Source organism: Pelobates fuscus, chromosome 4 (assembly GCF_036172605.1).
Source record: "Pelobates fuscus isolate aPelFus1 chromosome 4, aPelFus1.pri, whole genome shotgun sequence".
In the NCBI taxonomy this organism is placed as follows: Eukaryota; Metazoa; Chordata; class Amphibia; order Anura; family Pelobatidae; genus Pelobates; species Pelobates fuscus.
The window spans coordinates 86,977,719-86,996,738 of NC_086320.1; the positions used below are offsets into that span (position 1 = coordinate 86,977,719).

The 19,020-nt window shown below is 42.4% G+C and overlaps 1 protein-coding gene across 1 annotated transcript in view; it reads left to right on the forward strand.

Moving 5' to 3' along the window:
• Positions 1–203: 203 nt before the first annotated feature.
• ASPH (aspartate beta-hydroxylase) overlaps positions 204–19,020 on the forward strand; it is a 158,281-nt gene continuing 139,464 nt past the window's right edge. The window contains exon 1 of the mRNA XM_063451368.1: positions 204–502. Coding sequence (XP_063307438.1) covers positions 427–502 — 76 coding nt within the window. The 5' untranslated portion in view covers positions 204–426. The remainder of the gene's footprint in view (positions 503–19,020) is intronic.

Below are 19,020 nucleotides of genomic sequence, written 5' to 3' on the forward strand. Positions count from 1 at the left end.
CACAGCATCTTCCATGTTGCCACGTTCCATGAGCGCTATGCCCAGGACAGCGACGCCCACTATTGTGTTTTGCCCACAAGCTCAGCGCGAAAACGCTGCTCTTAGACACTGGGGCGGCGTTCTGTCACCGCCCCCCTGCTCTCGCTATTGGCTGAGCGTAGTGTAGGTCAGAAACGCAGATCTCGGAGACTGGGGCCGCGTTCCATCACCGCCCCCCGGCTCTCGCTATTGGCTGGAACGCACTGTAGGTCAGGAGTGAGGTGTGGGCTACGGGCGGTCACGTAACGCAGTGTGGTTCGGCTCAAGCACTCACTGGGTACAGGGGGCTGCTGTCACTGTAGAGCTGTCAGGGCACATTATCCAGGCTGCGATCTGACCGGCCTGCTGCACTGCTTGTCCACACTAGACACACAATAACCTACCATCATGGCTCCCAAAAAGTCCAACACACAGAGCACAACCAATACTCCCAAGAAGTCCAGCAGACCGCCGCAAAAAAGAGGTCAGTATGTCGCCTTGACCCACGTTTCAACTCTAAGCTCTATGACTGTGAGGCTCGCCATTGTGGAACACAGAGGGTTAATTGGCACATTTTGGGCATCACTTGGGCAAAATCATTGAAGATTTAACCCGGAATAACCTTTTAAATATGATGGTTATTTCATATGTAAAACAGATATAGATCCTCCCCAGCTGTATGGCTGGCAAAGCATCATGGGAGTCGTAGTTCTGCAGCTGGGGTCTGTTTTTTTTAATTTGTATTATATTTATTTTGGCTACCCTTATTTATTGTGTTGGTGAGTGAGCATGGTATTTTGTGGGAAATATACTAAAGAGACCTTAGGTTTACATGTAAATCTGAGCATGCCACTTGCCGTGGCTGACTGGTCCAGGACAGTAAAGTGAGGCAGTTTATTAATCTTGCATTATTTAGCCAGCCTTTTGCACTCAATTTGTTATTGCAACTTTGTGTGCTCGTTGCAGACTGGTGCTTACAGTGAGACAGTTGGATACATTTTTACCAAATAATCGTCTGACGAGTGTTGCAACTTTGTAAAAGTTTTGTTCTCACCAATGCACTCCCTGGTGATTTTATTGATTCCTGTAAAATTTTATACCGCATGAGAATTTTCCCTCACTCACCATATAATGTGTGTGTGTGTGTGTGTGTGTGTATATATAGGTTCCCTGCTGCAAGATTTAACCTTCCCTAGTCACAGTGCTAGTTAGTGGCTGAATGGATACATTCTAGTAGATGTGTGATCAGGTGTAGTGGAAATCCTTTCCATGTGGCTCCTGGGATCACTACTTGTTCACGTGTCAGTTTGGAGGGGGCTCAAGAAGAAAGTAGAGGAGGAGTTAGAGGGACAGATGTTTTTAATCAGTACCTTCCCGCTGCTGAGCTGGTAGCCCAAAGACCCAGATGTGGTTGAGGGACATGGGTAAAATATGAATGAATTTAGGATCTTACAGTGAACGGCCTTAAAGCACATGAGTGCCAGGAACACAATGTACTTTTGAAGAATAAGGAAAATATATATATATTGTTTTTGCCTACTTGCACTTTAACCAGGCATGTCTGCTTGTAATGAATAGACATATTTGCCATAGGATAATAAACTCACCTTTAGTCTACTTCTTATCTTTGCCCCTCCCTTCTCTGCAATTCTATTCAGCATTACATAGAGATTGATTCATATGTTTTCCCAATTTAATGCTGTCTTAATATGTTGTATTTTTATTATATTTAAATTTTGTCTGGATATAATTTGCATTCCATTAGATCCTGGGTCCCCAAGTGTCCTCAGGTACCCTTTACCAGTACATGATTTAGAGATTACCCTTTTGTGTCTAAAGTGGTGGTGTGTTTTTTTTCTTTTTAAAAACACCTTAGACACAACTGGGTAATCCATGAATCCTGGGCTATTGGGGGTGGGGGTGGGGGGGGTGGGGGTGGGGGGGGGGGGGGGGGGGTGGGGTACTTCAGAACTGGGTTGGGAACCACTGCATTAGATAATTATTTATATCCAATTACTCCATCCTTATATTTTTGCTAAGTTTCAATTTAGTACCTTAAACAACTGGTTATAGTCTTTAAGTTCATTCATAAATTCCTTATTCATTTACTGTATGGTAGCATGCTATCTGGACTTTACTACTATATTTAGTCTCTTAGTCTTGTAAAATCAATGCTCGTGTATAATTCAGGTTAAAATTTTGAGGAATATATAAGCAACAGGTAAACACGTGATAATTTGAGTATTAAAAAAAACCAAAACCTCATTACAAAAATAGAATGTGTATTTTTTTTTTTGTTTGTTTGTTTATACCATTGTAATGCAACAGGGTAGTTCCATTACCTTATTGCCAGGAATGATTAAATGGGATTCTACGGGGTTCTTTTTTAGAATTAAATAAACATAAAAGTGTAAGTAATTTGCAGATGAAATGAGAGCTGAATTCATCTGAGTGTTAGTAATACAGTATTGTGTGGTTCAGTGCATCACAAAACACAGTTTTAATAGCTGATTCAGCTGAATCCAAGCTTGAAATATATGTGGGGCATTCTTTCAAAATTATTCTACATGCACTATTAACCTTTTCATTTACTGCAAAATAATAAGTCTACAATGGGCGAAAGCAGTGACCATATAGTTGGTCAAATTTGAGCCTACTTGCTGGACAGTGCCATGGCCTGGTGTTGCTTTACTGGTGAAATATTAATGTTTACCATGGCAGACTTAATTGGTTTGCCATTCCATCATATTTGTGCCTAGGTTTTCAGTCATTCTTTTATAAGTTCAGTAATTATGTAAAATGTCCTTTACAGTTCTTCTTGACCAGAATATATTGTATTCAACCTGTACAGTAAATTAAAGGGACCGTGTAGGCACTATAACCATTTCATCTCATTAAATTGTTTATAGTGCCTGGAGTTCCTTGGTGCCATCCACCATTATTATGTTATTTATATAGCGCCAACAAATTCCGCTGCGCTTTACAGTGGGTGGACGAACAAACATGTAGTTGTAACCAGACAAATGGACGCACAGGAACAGAGGGGTTGAGGGCCCTGCTCAATGAGCTTACACGCTAGCGGGAGTGGGGTGACACAAAGGGTTGCAAGAGAGGAATCAGTCGGGAGCTATTAACAGTTTAATTGATATGCTTTTATGAAAAAGTGGGTTTTTACTGTTAAACCATTTTCAAACTGTATAAAACTGAATAAGGGTCCCTGATTGCCTGCAGCACAGCCCCCACTCTATGATAGGCCAAGGCAGAAATTACATTCTTCTCAACCATACTAATTCATACCAGCAAAAGGCAGATGTGATAGGTTGCAACGGCCAGCTGATACTTGTTGGTCAAAGAAGCACAACAAGGATGGGCTGCTGTGGTCTCTTATTTAATGTTAAACCGTTAAACAATTCAACACTGAATAAAAGGACATCACCAGGGAACTCCAAAGAGAGAACCATTTCAAAGAGGTGAAAAACTTACAGTACCTAGTGGCACTCCTGCACAATTTGCGACCCCACCATATGTTTTTAACTAGAATGCCCATGATTCCCTGGCTCTGTTTCATTCAAAGAATCATGGGTGTTGTAGATCAAAACATCTGGGACAGGTTGTGCCTGACCTAGAGTGTCCCCTTTTTTTTTTGTCCTTCCCTATTTACTACTTGATTCGGTGAGGTATTATTTTTCTTTGGGATACTACAAGGTGTTTTTTTTTGCTTGTGCAAGAGTACAATACTGAGGTAGGCTTCTGGCAAATGAAGGGCCAGAAGATGATGAAAGAAGATGGCTGCCAACAGGGGACAGCTTCAAATTAGTATATCCTATCTCTGCTGTACCCCAAGTGGCAATGTCACCACCGGGAGTGTCTGCAAAATATGCAAAGAAACCTGAGGATGATAGAGCTGTGTTAATGACTCAAAAAACAAAAACAAAAAAAAAACAAAAAACTTTGGTTTATTACATTCGACACACAGGCATGACTTTTCAAGTTATATAACTATATAAGTTAAACAGCTGAATAAATGCAGTTACATAGTTAATCATGTTAGAAAGGCACAAAGTTCAAACTTAACAGGCAGTTAATTTCAGAAAGAGATGCTGACATTGAACCAAGTCAGTATATTACAAAAATGGAAGTTAGTCAAACATTCACTTGATTTTTCTATAACTACGCGCATGTACACATTTTGTTATCATGGAGGGGTTTACCTATACTGCTGCCGACAGCCCATTTGTTTAGTTTACGCTGTGGGAAATGTTTTTAAACCTCAAGGCAACACACATTCAATTCCTTTCCTTTCAATTTCCCTTGAAGTTAATAAAGGGAGTACTGCCAAGTTGTGTAACACTTGTTCCCTGCAAACACTAAAAATAAGACATGCCTCACTTTATTCTTTATTCTTCATCTTGGTAAAACAATTTTTAATCTGAGCAATGTTAGATCCATTGTCAGAAGCAAGTGTTATAGTGGAGTTGAAATCAGAATTACCCATAGGGGGAGCTATTAAGCTTTTGCCAGTTTTCCCAGTCTCTTTCAGCCTGTTGGTGTTTTAAACTGGCTTATTGTGTACATACAAATATAGATGGTGTTTTTGACACAGGTTATTCAGAACCTAGCTTACACTAAATTCTGCTATTGACTTGCAGTCTATTTTATTCAAGATCACACTTCTTAAACATAAATCTCATAGAAATTTGTGCTGTCTCTTTCCACCTTAAGTGTTCTCACAATGTACACAACAGCACACGTTTACAATCAAATACAAATCCCAAATGAAGGTGGTCAGAATAATACCCAATCTTTGAAATCTCAAATGATGTGCAGTATCTAAAACACATGCAAAAAAGTTTGATTGCTGAAACATGCAATATAATAGATCTATAAAACTCCTCTTATGTGTAAATCACTGTGGATATTCCTCACACCATCACATATACTATTTTATGTCATTTATTTCTTTTTATAACACCTTTTACCACTTCTGCCCATTGGGGAGTGGTCTGGGTGCCAACTCCCACTACCCTTAACTCTGCAAGTGTAATTATTGCAGTTTTTATAAACTGCAATAATTACCTTGCAGGGTTAACTCCTACTCTAGTGGCTGTCTAATAGACAGCCACTAGAGGGCACTTCCTGATCTATAGCACAGCTTTTCTGTGCTATAGCGTCGCTGGACGTCCTCACGAGGGACATCGGCGGTGGTCTCGGGTAAGTCACTGAAGGGGTTTTCACCCCTTCAGCAACATGGGCTGGGGGGTGGGAAGGAGAGGGGACCTGCTGTGCCAGGAAAACTGTTTTCCTGGCACTGGAGTGTCCCTTTAAGGAATCCACGCACGTAAGCTTAAAAAGGTTTGCACAGCACCAAGTGGGACCTTGCAGAAGTTTTAAACCCACAAAAAATGTTTTGTCTCCAAGCAAGAGTCTTATTGCTCAACCATGATCACCACTTGCATTGCACAGTCCCAATTTGTTTCTGCACCTTTCACACACTATGTGATTCCCGGTGTTCTCCTCCACGTGGTAGTTTGTTTAGATGTAAGTATAGCAGGTCACACTGATATTTCATCCCAATTGCTTTGAAAAGACTCAAAGGGCTGGGTGAAGTATGTCAACGACAGTACTACATCTCCCCTGATGCTTTGACAGCATTATGAGCAATGCAGTCCACAACTTCTCGAGTGCTGAAGGTTGCCTAACCCTGGCTTCCAGACAAAAAATGCATGGTCTATTATTGAAATAAGATTGCATGTATTATAGCCATACATGTGATTTAATACCCATTTTCAGTGTAGATCTCGGCTTACTCTTGTTATATGGCAGAAGCCTTCTTTGACCTCTTTCGTTGGAAGCAATGCTTCCCTTCAAAAACCATGCACAATCTGAAAGGCTGAAACTGTCCAAGGATCCATTTTAGACATGCCAAGCACTTTATCATGATTCCAGTATACATTCATTCACTGTAGCTCTTTATTGCATGGCCTTAGGCCAGGTTATGGGATGCTAATGACCAAAGAAGCTAACAATAACAGGTTAAGCTCTACAAATAGCTTTTTTATTTGTTTTTACTTTGTGTGCATTAAATGTGTATACACACAGGCTCTATAATAAATGTTGACAACCCAGGTCTCTACTTCCATTGCTTCACCTTTACCTCTTTCAGTTAACCGGCATCCTTTTAAAAACCATACACAACAAAGCTGTACCAGAATTTTTTTTTTCTTTCTTTTATCCTTTGTTAAAACTCACAAATTTACAGGTGAAAAATTCTCCGTTGCCTGACCTAGTTTGAACTCTAGTATAATGCGTACATACATTTTTTTTTTTTTTTTCTCTCTTTCGTCTTTCGAACCCCTCCAAACATATACAATATAATTGTGTAGTGTTGAATCATCTGCAGTTCGGAAAACTTACAGAGGAGGTTACCCTTTCAACTTATTGCCATCCCTAATTTTTTAGAATGTGTCAAATCGTTAGAGTGAAGTAGCTCTGAATTACAACTTGCGGGAGCGGTAGAAATTTACACTCACATAAAAAGTTAGTCTTCCATAAAATAATATTTAACCCCTTAAGGACACAACTTCAGAAATAAAAGGGAATCATGACGGAATATTTCCGTCATGTGTCCTTAAGGGTTAATCATTACAATATTATTCAGTATTTGATATTACACCAATAAGATTTATTATATGAATGCACTGTAAAACATGCAGGTGTCTGTCACAAACTAAATGATATACTGTCTTTTATTTTTCCCACAAAAGCAGTTTGTTAAAATTGCAGTCATACTATCCATTATCTGTAATGTGAAAACTCCTGTAGGTCTTAACAAAGGCAGATTATCCTCTGGGAGCCAATTAAAAATGGCAGTGTATATTTAAAGTGAAGTTGACGTGAACCTGCAGAGGAAGGTGTCACAAATGTACATTGGTTTACCTCTGTTTGTTCTTAATGAGCTGTTTTCTTCTGCACAGATTGCCCTCACACTGGATGATGGAGTGAATAAAATGGTAAACGCGTGTAATGGTTTTTCTAAACTTGATGGATTGGAAATATATAATTTCCTAATGCACTTTCACATCTAACTTTTGCATGATGCTTGTGTCTGCTGTGTGTAAATTTGAAAACGTTTTTGGAATTTTATTTATAACGGGAAAAATAACTGCATTCAAACTGTTAATTGAGTGAGCATGGAGTGAGACGTGTAACAAACTGCAATCCATACCGTTCTGATATTGAGTTAAACCTTTCATGTTTTTCGGTGTGAAATTAAGGACCTCGGGGATGACTGATCCTATTTGCAATGCAGTGATGCAATTTGCAATGCAAAATTGAATTTTAATTTTCCTGGAGCCTATCTTGCCTGCTCATGAGATTTGGATGCGTTGGTCCTGGTGACGCTTACAATCCTTTTTATATATATATATTTTTTTTGTTTAAGTGTATGGAATAACTTTTTATTATTCAGAGATTGTTTACCTTTCCTACTATCTTTTGAGACTTGCGTCATAATTTTTTTTTAATTATTTTTTTTTTTGAGGATTGCTTGAATTCCGAGTGATCTTTGTTTAGAGTTTAATTTATCATTTGGAGGAGAGAGATATGCAACCTGTTCTGCACTTATTTCAAACCTGTTTTAGGTTTGATGCCTCAAGCTTAATATTAGCTGAGGGGTGATACTGCAGTGTTAGTGAACCTGTAGTCTGGAGAGGATTGATTGGATCATTTGCAATTTATACTGCATATGCTGCAAATGTCAGTGAGTCAATCTGTAGTGGTCCTGTTACTTCCTGGTTTGGTTAGCTATTTGCACTAAATGCAAGAGCCAGCAATTGCCCAGAGCACCTGCCTTGCAAAGACTTCTCATTGAACTGCATTGCAAAGTCTGTGATTAGGAAGTCACATAAAGTCTTGATGAGGTTAGAAGATGATGGCTTGCAAAAACAGCAGATGAGATCTGCAGTTTTTGCAAGATATTTTTAGATATAACTCCAATGAAAAAATGCTTAATTAAATGCATACACGTTTTAATTTTGGGTATATCTACTAAACAGTGATTTTAATTTAGTTTGTATTTGGGCAGTGGAGTGTCCCTTTAATGTAGTTCTTGTGTCTACAGCTTGTCCCTGCAGGCATTTTAATGTAGAGAAAAGGCAGTGTTTACTGAGCTGCTTAGTAACTCCTCTAGTGGCAATCATTCAGATGGTCACTGGGAGGGGCTTACTAATTCCAAAACCTGCACTTTTGTTTTGTTTGTCACCATTATTCTGAAACGTTCTATGTGCTACAGCTTTTATTTCCCTAATTTAATAAATATATATATATATATATATATATATGAAATCCTACACTAGAGCTTACTGTATGTTTTTTTTTATTTTTATTTTTTTACAACTTTTTGCCATATCTCATTAAATCTAGAATATAATACCTCTAAACTATACTTAACAGGTATAGAACATTACATGCTAACATTATTCCCTAACACAAAACTTTTCTTACCCAGTAAAAAGTGTGCTTAAAGGAATTCAAAAAGTTATGTTCAAAAACCACCAAAGAGACTCCCTATCGACAGTGATCTATTCAGAAATATCTCAGAACTACTTGACAAAAACCCATTTCATAAGCATACTTACATTGTCATTAAAGCAGCATCTTATTTGTCATTTTATGGTTTTCTGAAACCAAAATAATTCACTGTTGAAAAGCCCTCCAGACAAGTCCTAAAGGGACACTCCAGTCACTCAGACCACTTCTGCCCATTGGAGTGGTCTGGGTGCCAACTACCACTACCCTCAATCCTGCAGCTGTAAATATTGCAGTTTTCATAAACTGCAATATTTACATTGCAGGGTTAACTCCTCCTCTAGTGGCTGTCTACTAGACAGCCACTAGAGGGCACTTCCTGGTCTATAGCACAGGTTTTCTGTGCTATAGCGTCGCTGGACTTCCTCACGCTATGTGAGGACCTCCAGCGTAGCTGAAATCTCCATTGGAAAGCATCCCACTGGCGGCCGCGCATGCGCAATCGGTTTCCCCCGCCGGCTGACGTTGGCGGGTTGGAGTGTGGGCGGACCCGAAACCACCGCCGAGGGACATCGGTGGGGGTCTCAGGTAAGTCACTGAAGGAGTTTTCACCCCTTCAGCAACATGGATGTGTGGTGGGAAGGAGAGGGTAAATGCAGTGCCAGGAAAACTGTTTGTTTTCCTGGCACTGGAGTGTCCCTTTAAGTTAAAAGATTTAACAAAAGGAAAGAATCACTGATTTTGCATACTAAAACCAATCAATCCGGTCCACTGGTAGAAGCTACTTTCTACCCTACTTCTTCCAAATGGTGTCCAGTTAGTTTTAGATATTCCGTCTCAAAATCAGAGCAGCCCTTAATATTTCAATATTTTTCCAAGGTACCCCAAGTCAAATGTTTTCCTGTCAGGGGCGGATCCAGAACCAAATTTTGGGAGGGGCACTTGTATATTATTTAAAGAAGCATAGTAGACACAATAACCACTACAGCACGCTGTAGTGGTTATGGTGCCTTGGGTGCCCTGGTGCCCTCCCAGGGCAAGTAGTCAAACTGTTTAGAAACAGTTTGACAACTTACCTGGGGTCTGCCAGGATAGGGACTTTTGTAGGGGATAGAGGCAGTGTGTGTGTGTGTGTGGTGTGCAGTGTGGGGTGGGGGGGGGGTGCAGTGTGTGTGTGTGTGTGTGTGTGTGTGTATAGGAGGGAAGGGTAGGAGGAGGAAGGTAGATTAATAAATATATACAGTTCCTGGTGCTATCATCATATCATATATCTCGCGGCTCCTCACACAGTTTGGGAACCGCTGCTCTATACACTAATAGTTTGACTAGGATTTAATCCATCTTCCTGTTCAGGCAATTTATTTCAGATGAGGGCTGCTAATGCAGCTTCAAGCAATCAAATTCCCACTCACATAATTAAAAAAATGGGTCGTTGGAAATCTTCAGCTTATGGCAGGTACATTTCAAACCCCGAGAAAGAAATTAGACTTGCGTTTAAATAACATTTCTAAGTACCGTATTTATCGGTGTATAACACGCACCTCATTTTTAGAAAGAAATTCCAGGAAATTTCCCCCCCTCCCATAGTATTCCCCCCCCCCTCATCCCATAGTATTCCCCCCTCATCCCATAGTATTCCCCCCTCATCCCATAGTATTCCCCCCTCATCCCATAGTATTCCCCCCTCATCCCATAGTATTCCCCCCTCATCCCATAGTATTCCCCCCTCATCCCATAGTGTTCCCCCCCTTTCCATAGTATTCCTCCCCTCCCATAGTACTCTCCCCCCCTCCCCTCCCATAGTATTCTCCCCCCTCCCCTCCCATAGTATTCTCCCCCCTCCCCTCCCATAGTATTCTCCCCCCTCCCCTCCCATAGTATTCTCCCCCCCCCTCCCCTCCCATAGTATTCTCCCCCCCCTCCCCTCCCATAGTATTCTCCCCCTCCCCTCCCATAGTATTCTCCCCCCTCCCCTCCCATAGTATTCTCCCCCCTCCCCTCCCATAGTATTCTCCCCCTCCCCTCCCATAGTATTCTCCCCCCTCCCCTCCCATAGTATTCTCCCCCCCCCTCCCCTCCCATAGTATTCTCCCCCCCTCCCCTCCCATAGTATTCTCCCCCCCCCTCCCCTCCCATAGTATTCTCCCCCCTCCCCTCCCATAGTATTCTCCCCCCCTCCCCTCCCATAGTATTCTCCCCCCTCCCCTCCCATAGTATTCTCCCCCCCTCCCCTCCCATAGTATTCTCCCCCCTCCCCTCCCATAGTATTCTCCCCCCCTCCCCTCCCATAGTATTCTCCCCCTCCCATAGTATTCTCCCCCCTCCCCTCCCCTCCCCTCCCATAGTATTCTCCCCCTTCCCTCCCCTCCCCTCCCATAGTATTCTCCCCCCTCCCCTCCCATAGTATTCCCCCCTCCCATAGTATTCTCCCCCTCCCCCCCCTCCCCTCCCATAGTATTCTCCCCCTCCCCTCCCCTCCCATAGTATTCTCCCCCCTCCCCTCCCCTCCCATAGTATTCTCCCCCCTCCCATAGTATTCTCCCCCCTCCCCTCCCCTCCCATAGTATTCTCCCCCCTCCCCTCCCCTCCCATAGTATTCTCTCCCCTCCCCTCCCCTCCCATAGTATTCTCCCCCCTCCCCTCCCCTCCCATAGTATTCTCTCCCCTCCCATAGTATTCTCCCCCCTCCCCTCCCTTCCCCTCCCCTCCCCTCCCCTCCCCATAGTATTCTCCCCCCCCCATAGTATTTCCCCCCCCTCCTCTCCCATAGTGTACTCCCCCCCCCTCCTCTCCCATAGTGTACTTCCCCCCCCCTCCTCTCCCATAGTGTACTCCCCCCCCCCCTCCTCTCCCATAGTGTACTTCCCCTCCCATAATTACTTACCTGTCCTGAAGCGTGGGCCGGCTTCCATAGTATTCTCCCCCCTCCCCTCCCATAGTATTCTCCCCCCTCCCCTCCCATAGTATTCTCCCCCCTCCCCTCCCCTTCTATAGTATTCTCCCCCCTCCCATCCCCTTCCATAGTATTCTCCCCCCTCCCCTCCCCTTCCATAGTATTCTCCCCCCTCCCCTCCCCTCCCATAGTATTCTCTCCCCTCCCCTCCCCTCCCATAGTATTCTCCCCCCTATTGTGCACACTTCCTTTCAGTCCCGCCGGAAACCGGAACCTGAAATTAAAGTTCCTGTACCGCGGTGCGCGCTGTGAAGCCGGCCCACGCTTCAGGACAGGTAAGTAATTATGGGATATCGGCGTATAACACGCACCCACGATTTTTCCCCTATTTTCAGGGGAAAAAAGTGCATGCTATACGCCGATAAATACGGTAATTTGTGTATGTTAATTGTTTAATGAAAATGTAGTATTCATAATTTATGCCCTCTTTATTAGAGGCCTAACCATCTCATCGGTTTCGGTACACCTCAATCGACTTATGTACTAATCGCATTCCATGTATTTAAGGTTTTCGGCTGATAATATCCTGAACACAAATACATTTTGTGTCTTGCCTTCCTTTGCCCCACTCTGGCATCTCATTTTTGTACCAGGAGTTTCCTAATACTCTCCTACACTAAGGAGTAAAACCCTGAACAGTTTAACACTTACCGGAGTCCTTCAGCTGCCCATTCTGTGATATTGCTAAATCAAAACTTCCCATTCCACTTTATCAATATTAATTTTGTCCTTATTTGGCTGGAATTCATTAGCGGAGTGTCAACTGACACACTCTGACAGTGATTTTAATCTGCATAATTGATCCTGCCAAATTCACGTTCATGGATCTTCTCAAATTCACAAAATCCCAGATTAGCAACTGGAACCATAGTGATTTAGTTCCATGCATTTGCATTGTTAAAGGACCACTCTAGTGCCAGGAAAACATACTCGTTTTCCTGGCACTAGAGTGCCCTGAGGGTGCCCCCACCCTCAGGGACCCCCTCCCGCCCGGCTCTGGAAAGGGGAAAGGGGTTAAATCTTACCTTTTTCAAGCGCTGGGCGGAGAGATCTCCTCCTGCTCTCCTCCTCCGATCCTCCTCTTCTCCTCCCCGTCGGCTGAATGCGCACGCGCGGCAAGAGCTGCGCGCGCATTCAGCCGGTCACATAGGAAAGCATTCATAATGCTTTCCTATGGACGCTTGCGTGCTCTCACTGTGATTTTCACAGTGAGAATCACGCAAGCGCCTCTAGCGGCTGTCAATGAGACAGCCACTAGAGGACATAGAGGGAAGGCTTAACCCATTCATAAACATAGCAGTTTCTCTGAAACTGCTATGTTTATGAAAAAATGGGTTAACCCTAGAAGGACCTGGCACCCAGACCACCTCATTAAGCTGTAGTGGTCTGGGTGCCTAGAGTGGTCCTTTAAGGGGGAATTTTCACTTTCTAGAATTTATTTTTTTTCAATTTTTTTTTTTTTTTCCCAAATATAATTTTTATTGAAGGGAAGTTAGCAGTGCATATTACATCGATACATTCAGTACATATTGTCTTTTATACTATAACATTGTTCGACATCCACCTATCTATTACAACTCTGAGCATTACAGTCTAAGCATTTGCACTTCCCCACTAGCGGGGAGTTAGTAGGTATTGTGCTGCGTGTCTAAGGTTCAAGCACAGTTGTTTATTTGTGTCCCTGTAGCAGTTAGGCTAAGCTTTGCCGTATGACCGCTAACTGTTTCGTAGATATCCTACGTCGAAATTGAGGGGGTCAGTGCGTGGGACCAGGTTGCTTAGCCAGAGTATGTGACCCACGTCAATGGGCTTTGTTGAAAACACATGTCGCTCGGATGCGTCACTGTACTATCCTGTACATATACAATTTTTAACATCATAGAAACATAAATTCAACTTGGGGAAGGGTTACAGAAGGGAACATTAGGGATGTTAAGTTCCCATTCCTATTATTCAGGTAATGTGAATTGCTGTGTTCTAAAGCCTCATCTTGTCGTGTGTTGTACTTTTTACAGTAGTTCAGTGTGTGTGTGTGTGTATGCCCCCGTTAGCAACGTTATCCCTATATTTTTGGCTGTTTGTTTCTTTTCTTGTGGTCCAGCATTCCCACTCCTGTATCCATTTACTTTCGCAACCCCGTATCTTGCTAGCCATTCTCTCGTATCCACTGATTGTGTCTACTAGTGATACTCTCCATTGTAGGGACCCCTGTGCTCTTCCTGTGGAACGCTAGGTTGATTTTTGCGACCGTGAGGATAAGAATCACCTTGTGGTAGGGAGGATTCGCTATACCTGGAATCATGTGCAGAAGATCGCATGTCGGCTGTTTAGGGAGAGCATATTGTGTGGTGTCGGAGATAAGCGTTCCCACCCTTTCCCAATACTTGTCTAAGGCTGGACAGTCCCAGAATGTGTGTAACATAGTGCCTATCTGCCCCTCACATCTCTGACACTCCCCTGTAGATGCACGGCAGTCTATAGGGCACCAGGTACCACCTCATGGTAATTTCGCAGAAGGCCTCCCTTCCTAGAAATTTTTAAAAAGGTGTCTACTTATTCCTCTGTTTTACAAATATGTATTTGTGACATATGAAAAATTAAAAATAAATGCAAAGCATTACACCTCTCGCCTGCAACTAGGCGCCACCATCTTAGATCCTGGAAAGTCTGTGTTTTAAGCACAGGAAGCACTTCTAGTGACAGTCACTCAGACTGCCACTATAGGTGTAACTAGCCAGAAATATAGTGGCTGTAGACACCAGAGCCACTATATTAAGCTGTATTGGTTCTAGTGACTGTAGTATCCCTTTTAAAGTTAGAGTTTGAATGTTTCTTTGGCAAAGTACTCACCTTCCTATGTCTTTTGTAGACCACTACGATTGATGATATGAGCGCTGCAGGAGTGGTTATACAGTGTGCGTTACTCATTATTTCCTTGTTGAAATACAGTATGCATCAGATAAAGCTTCCCCTGCTCCTCCTGCAAGACATTTCATGTGTGAGAGGCTGTTAGTGGGCAGATAGAAAGTGGTCCCTTATGCTTCCTGTGCGGTTTAACATACAGATCAGGGGCAGAGCCAGCATGATTCAAACACAGCCCTGGCCAATCAGCATCTCCTCATAGAGATGAATTGAATCTCTGAGGAAAAAACAAAGAGAAACTGGAAGCTAAGGGGAAACACTCAATAGGTGGGGTTAACCCACAGTAAACTACCAAAGTAGTAACAGACAAGATGAGAAACTAGAGTGCCCTTAAGAAATTGATTAAAATGTAACTTTTATTAATACGATAATAAAAAGTGACTGAGAAGTGTTTAAACGTCAATAAAGTAATAACCTATTGAATGTGTAAAAAATCATCAGCAATTTGTAACCCCGTGTGTCTAGGATAGCGTAGTGCCTCAATCCTAGCACCTAAGGATCAAGTAACAGATATTGAGTGTATAAAGATTGATCAGCAGATTTAGACACAAAATGTGTCTAGGACGGCATGGTGTCTCAAACCTAGCACATAAATATATCTAAAGTTATAAACCGAACATAATTGTGGTGAAATACTACATATAAAAGTTCAGTTAAAACATGCAAATGGATCGAACATATAAATGTATAATAGATGTAACACACAGAGGATCTGTTCAAAAGTTTTCAGAATGCCTCTGACACATGCTAATTGCAACAAAACAATGTTGCAGTAAATGCTTGGTAACAGTAGCTAATAATGCTAGATCCCAATATAGAGCTTAAATAGCTCAGATGTATATTCATTGCCACAAAATAATGTTACGGTTCATGCCTGGTGAAAGTAGCTAATAATGCTGATCACACTGTAGAGCTGAGATAGCTCGAGCTGAATCACTCAATCTGTTAGAAAACACGGGAGCTAGACTGTCAGAACTAACCTATAATAATAGATATGTAACTAATACAGTTGCTAATCGGAAAAAGTGAATAGCCACCCATCTCTGGAGAATAAAGAGGATGGAGGCTAGTTCAAAACGTCTGCTCACAAGCTAACAGAAAAACTGCTCGGGATTCATGAAGGAGTGTGGAGATACCGGTCAGACTCGACACTTACAGCTGTTACTGTGAATCTCCGATGGCCCCTGACGCGCGCGTTTCGCCACAACTCATCAGAGGGGAGTTCGATCCATTTGCATGTTTTAACTGAACTTTTATATGTAGTATTTCACCACAATTATGTTCGGTTTATAACTTTAGATATATTTATGTGCTAGGTTTGAGACACCATGCCGTCCTAGACACATTTTGTGTCTAAATCTGCTGATCAATCTTTATACACTCAATATCTGTTACTTGATCCTTAGGTGCTAGGATTGAGGCACTACGCTATCCTAGACACACGGGGTTACGAATCTCTGAGGAAAGTTCAGTGTCTGCATGCAGTGGGAGGAGATACTGAATCACAGGATGCTCGTGCACAGCAGATCTGAGTGGAGGGAGGCATATTATGCCTCAATCAACTCAGAAGTCCCTCTGGTTCACTCTGAATGACTGCAACTGGAGGTGTTCCTAGCTTTCAATGTAAACACTGTATTTTCTCAGAAAATACAGTGTTTACATGAGAGGGGCTGCAGGGAGCTATAGTTCTCACCTGAACAACCTCATTAAGCTGAAGTTGTTCAGGTGACTATAGTGTCCCTTTAAGGCTGACTGGACTACAGGGGACACTGGCAAGGCTATTGGTACTTCTCTCCACACCAGCCTATTTTAGCTCAAAATGGATTTTTATGAGTGCTGATAACAGGTGCTCCCTAGAAGTCAAGTCTCTTGAGAGCGAATAACTAGGTACCAAAAAGCGGTTTACACGGTATCGCTACAATTTCTTTTGGGAACTAGCTCAGAGAGACTTTAACTTCCAGAACTGGTGTCATGCTGATTAGACCCACAACCAGGGCCGCACAGGACACCATGGCAATGGAGTGTCATGCGGCCGACACAGCTCGCATATGGCTGGGTGTGAAGTGTGTGCACTGGCTCCAGCGGGTAGCAGACTATCCTAAACCCCCCCCCCCCCCAAAAAAAAACACATGGTAACAGTGGGTGGGGGGGGGGGGGGGGCTTTGTCTGATAGCAGAGGCGGGGTTATAAATGGCAGCAGGGGCGGAGCTAAGTGCGCCCCGAAGCCGCTGCTGCACAGGAAGGGGGAGTCAGGAAAGTGTCCCGGCTTTCCAAACAACTCCAGGAGCTGCAACTGTCTCCTCCCTTACAGACCATAATGGAGTGAGGTAACTTTCCATTTGTGCTACTGTCTCCTCTGTGTGTGACTGCAACTGTGTGTATGACTGTCCCCTATACAAACACTACACCCCTATATACACACACTATACATGGATGAAGAAGGGGGTGGGGGGCACTGTCAAGATTTTTCGCACAGGGCGCTTAAGGGCGGCCCTGCCCACAACGTTGAAACTGCAGACTTCTGGTCACTGGTCTCTTTAGATCATAGCCAATGCTATGATAAAAAATAAAAAAGCTGTATTTAAGTTAGTGTCCATTGTTAAGGGTATATTCTGAAATGCAGTATGAGGTCTGAAGCATGATGCCTGTCTGTTCTCATTTGCATGTTTAGCTGGAAACTCTGGGACAGTTGTAGAAACATGATTACCCAAGTTTCTTTTTTTTTCCCCTACCCAATTAAGTAGAAGTAACCGGTCCCCCTAGTGTCTGTCATTTTAGAATCCACAAAGAAAAGTCGCTTTAGCTTCATTTACAAGGTGCATTTTCTTCCCTTTTGAATACGAGGGGAAAAAATACATTTCTGAAAATGAACACCCACCCTCCCCCTCCTTATAACCTGTTCCATTTTGCAATTCACACAGACAGGAACTTGTTCAGCCTTCCTACACCCTGCGGCCAAAGGGCATGAACAACAAAGAATGTTTTCCATTGTGCTTTTAACAAGTTTGGATTTCTTTTTTTTTAAGCAGTGCACAATACTTAATATATTGTATGGAGCCAGTGAATTCTGGGCTTTTAGAATGCATTGTCCACACTGTGTTGGAGGCTCTTACTGCTCCTTGGTGTTTCCTTGTTTTTAATATGCACACAAACAATGAGAGAATAATAAAATATAATTTGTATATACAGAAATAATTATCAGATTCCTTATTAACTGCCTCTGCCTCTGGGAAAATGTACACCTTATATGTCCCCATGGGATGGTTTGATAGGTGCAATAGATAATGAAATATTTTTCTATATTTCCCATTTAATTTCTGACTACAGTTACTAATGAATTGTATGTGAGGATCTGCTTTCTACAATTAAAAAGGCAGGGCCAGTAGACTGTTTACATGCCAGGCCTCACTCACAGTGATCATTTGGAAATAGACAGGAAGACATCCCAACCAGTAAATTCTATGGAGGGCTTAAAGGGTGATATTTACTTGCCTTTCAGCCCTCTCTGTCCTGCTGGCATGCCCCCTTAGATGACATAATCAGTCATGCTCTTAGCCAATTTAATGCATTGGGAGTGTGCAGTATAATGCCACACTGCACCAATTAGATGGTCTCGGTTACCATCTCATTAATATAGCCGAGCTTCACTTGGCCACTCTAGCAGAAGTGCCTCTAGTGGTTGTAAGCGTGACGGTCAGTAAAGGCATTTAAACACTGCAATGTAAACATTGCCGTTCCTGCAGAACGGCAAAGTTTTCAGTTGCAGTGATATACAGGTGTTCTAGATTATTTTAAATAAACAAATCTGTTTAAATGTCTCTGTTCCTGTCCAAATCTGAGATGAATAAATTGCGTATACGCAGAAGTAAATTCACACTGACACACGGAGTTCAGGTTAAAATAACTTCGAGGAAATTTATTGGCATCTGATTAAAAAGCGGGCTCGCAGACCCTTTTAAGAGTGAAATTGCATCATCATTGAATATCAAGATAACAACAAATAAACATCATTAATTGGATTAAGTGTTAAATGGTTATGTCAATGTCCACCCATCAATATTATTAATTGGCTCCAACACTAAGTGGTTAGCTAAGTGTCCTCCCACCGGGAGGTGGCGTTATTCTGGACAGGGGTGTGGACAGATGGCTCAAGCGCCATCTTTCCCAACACGAGGCTTACTCGGTGGGAAGGGGGGCTTTGGCGTCATTTTGGGTAGTTAGTGACGTCAGACTCTAGGTCAGGTTCAGGGTCTTTTTTATGAAAGAACATTTCATACAGGCAGTTTCTCATGGCTTAGCTATAATATACTTTGTTGCATGTTACAGGAACTTGATAATTCCGGTGTTAGTCATGTCCTTCTAGAAACTACAGTCTCTGTTCATTATTCTAAATGCTGTTAGGAAAATCTGTCATGTAATGTAGACAAAATGGAGTTAGTACAAAAATTCAATACATGATCAATAAAAGGCTTTAATAATTCTACATCACAGGGACATGGCACCCACACCACTTTAATGAAATGAAGTGGTCTGGGTGCCTATTGTGCCCCTTTAAACACATTCAAGTACTTTAAATTGGACACTAATTGTGTCAAAATGGC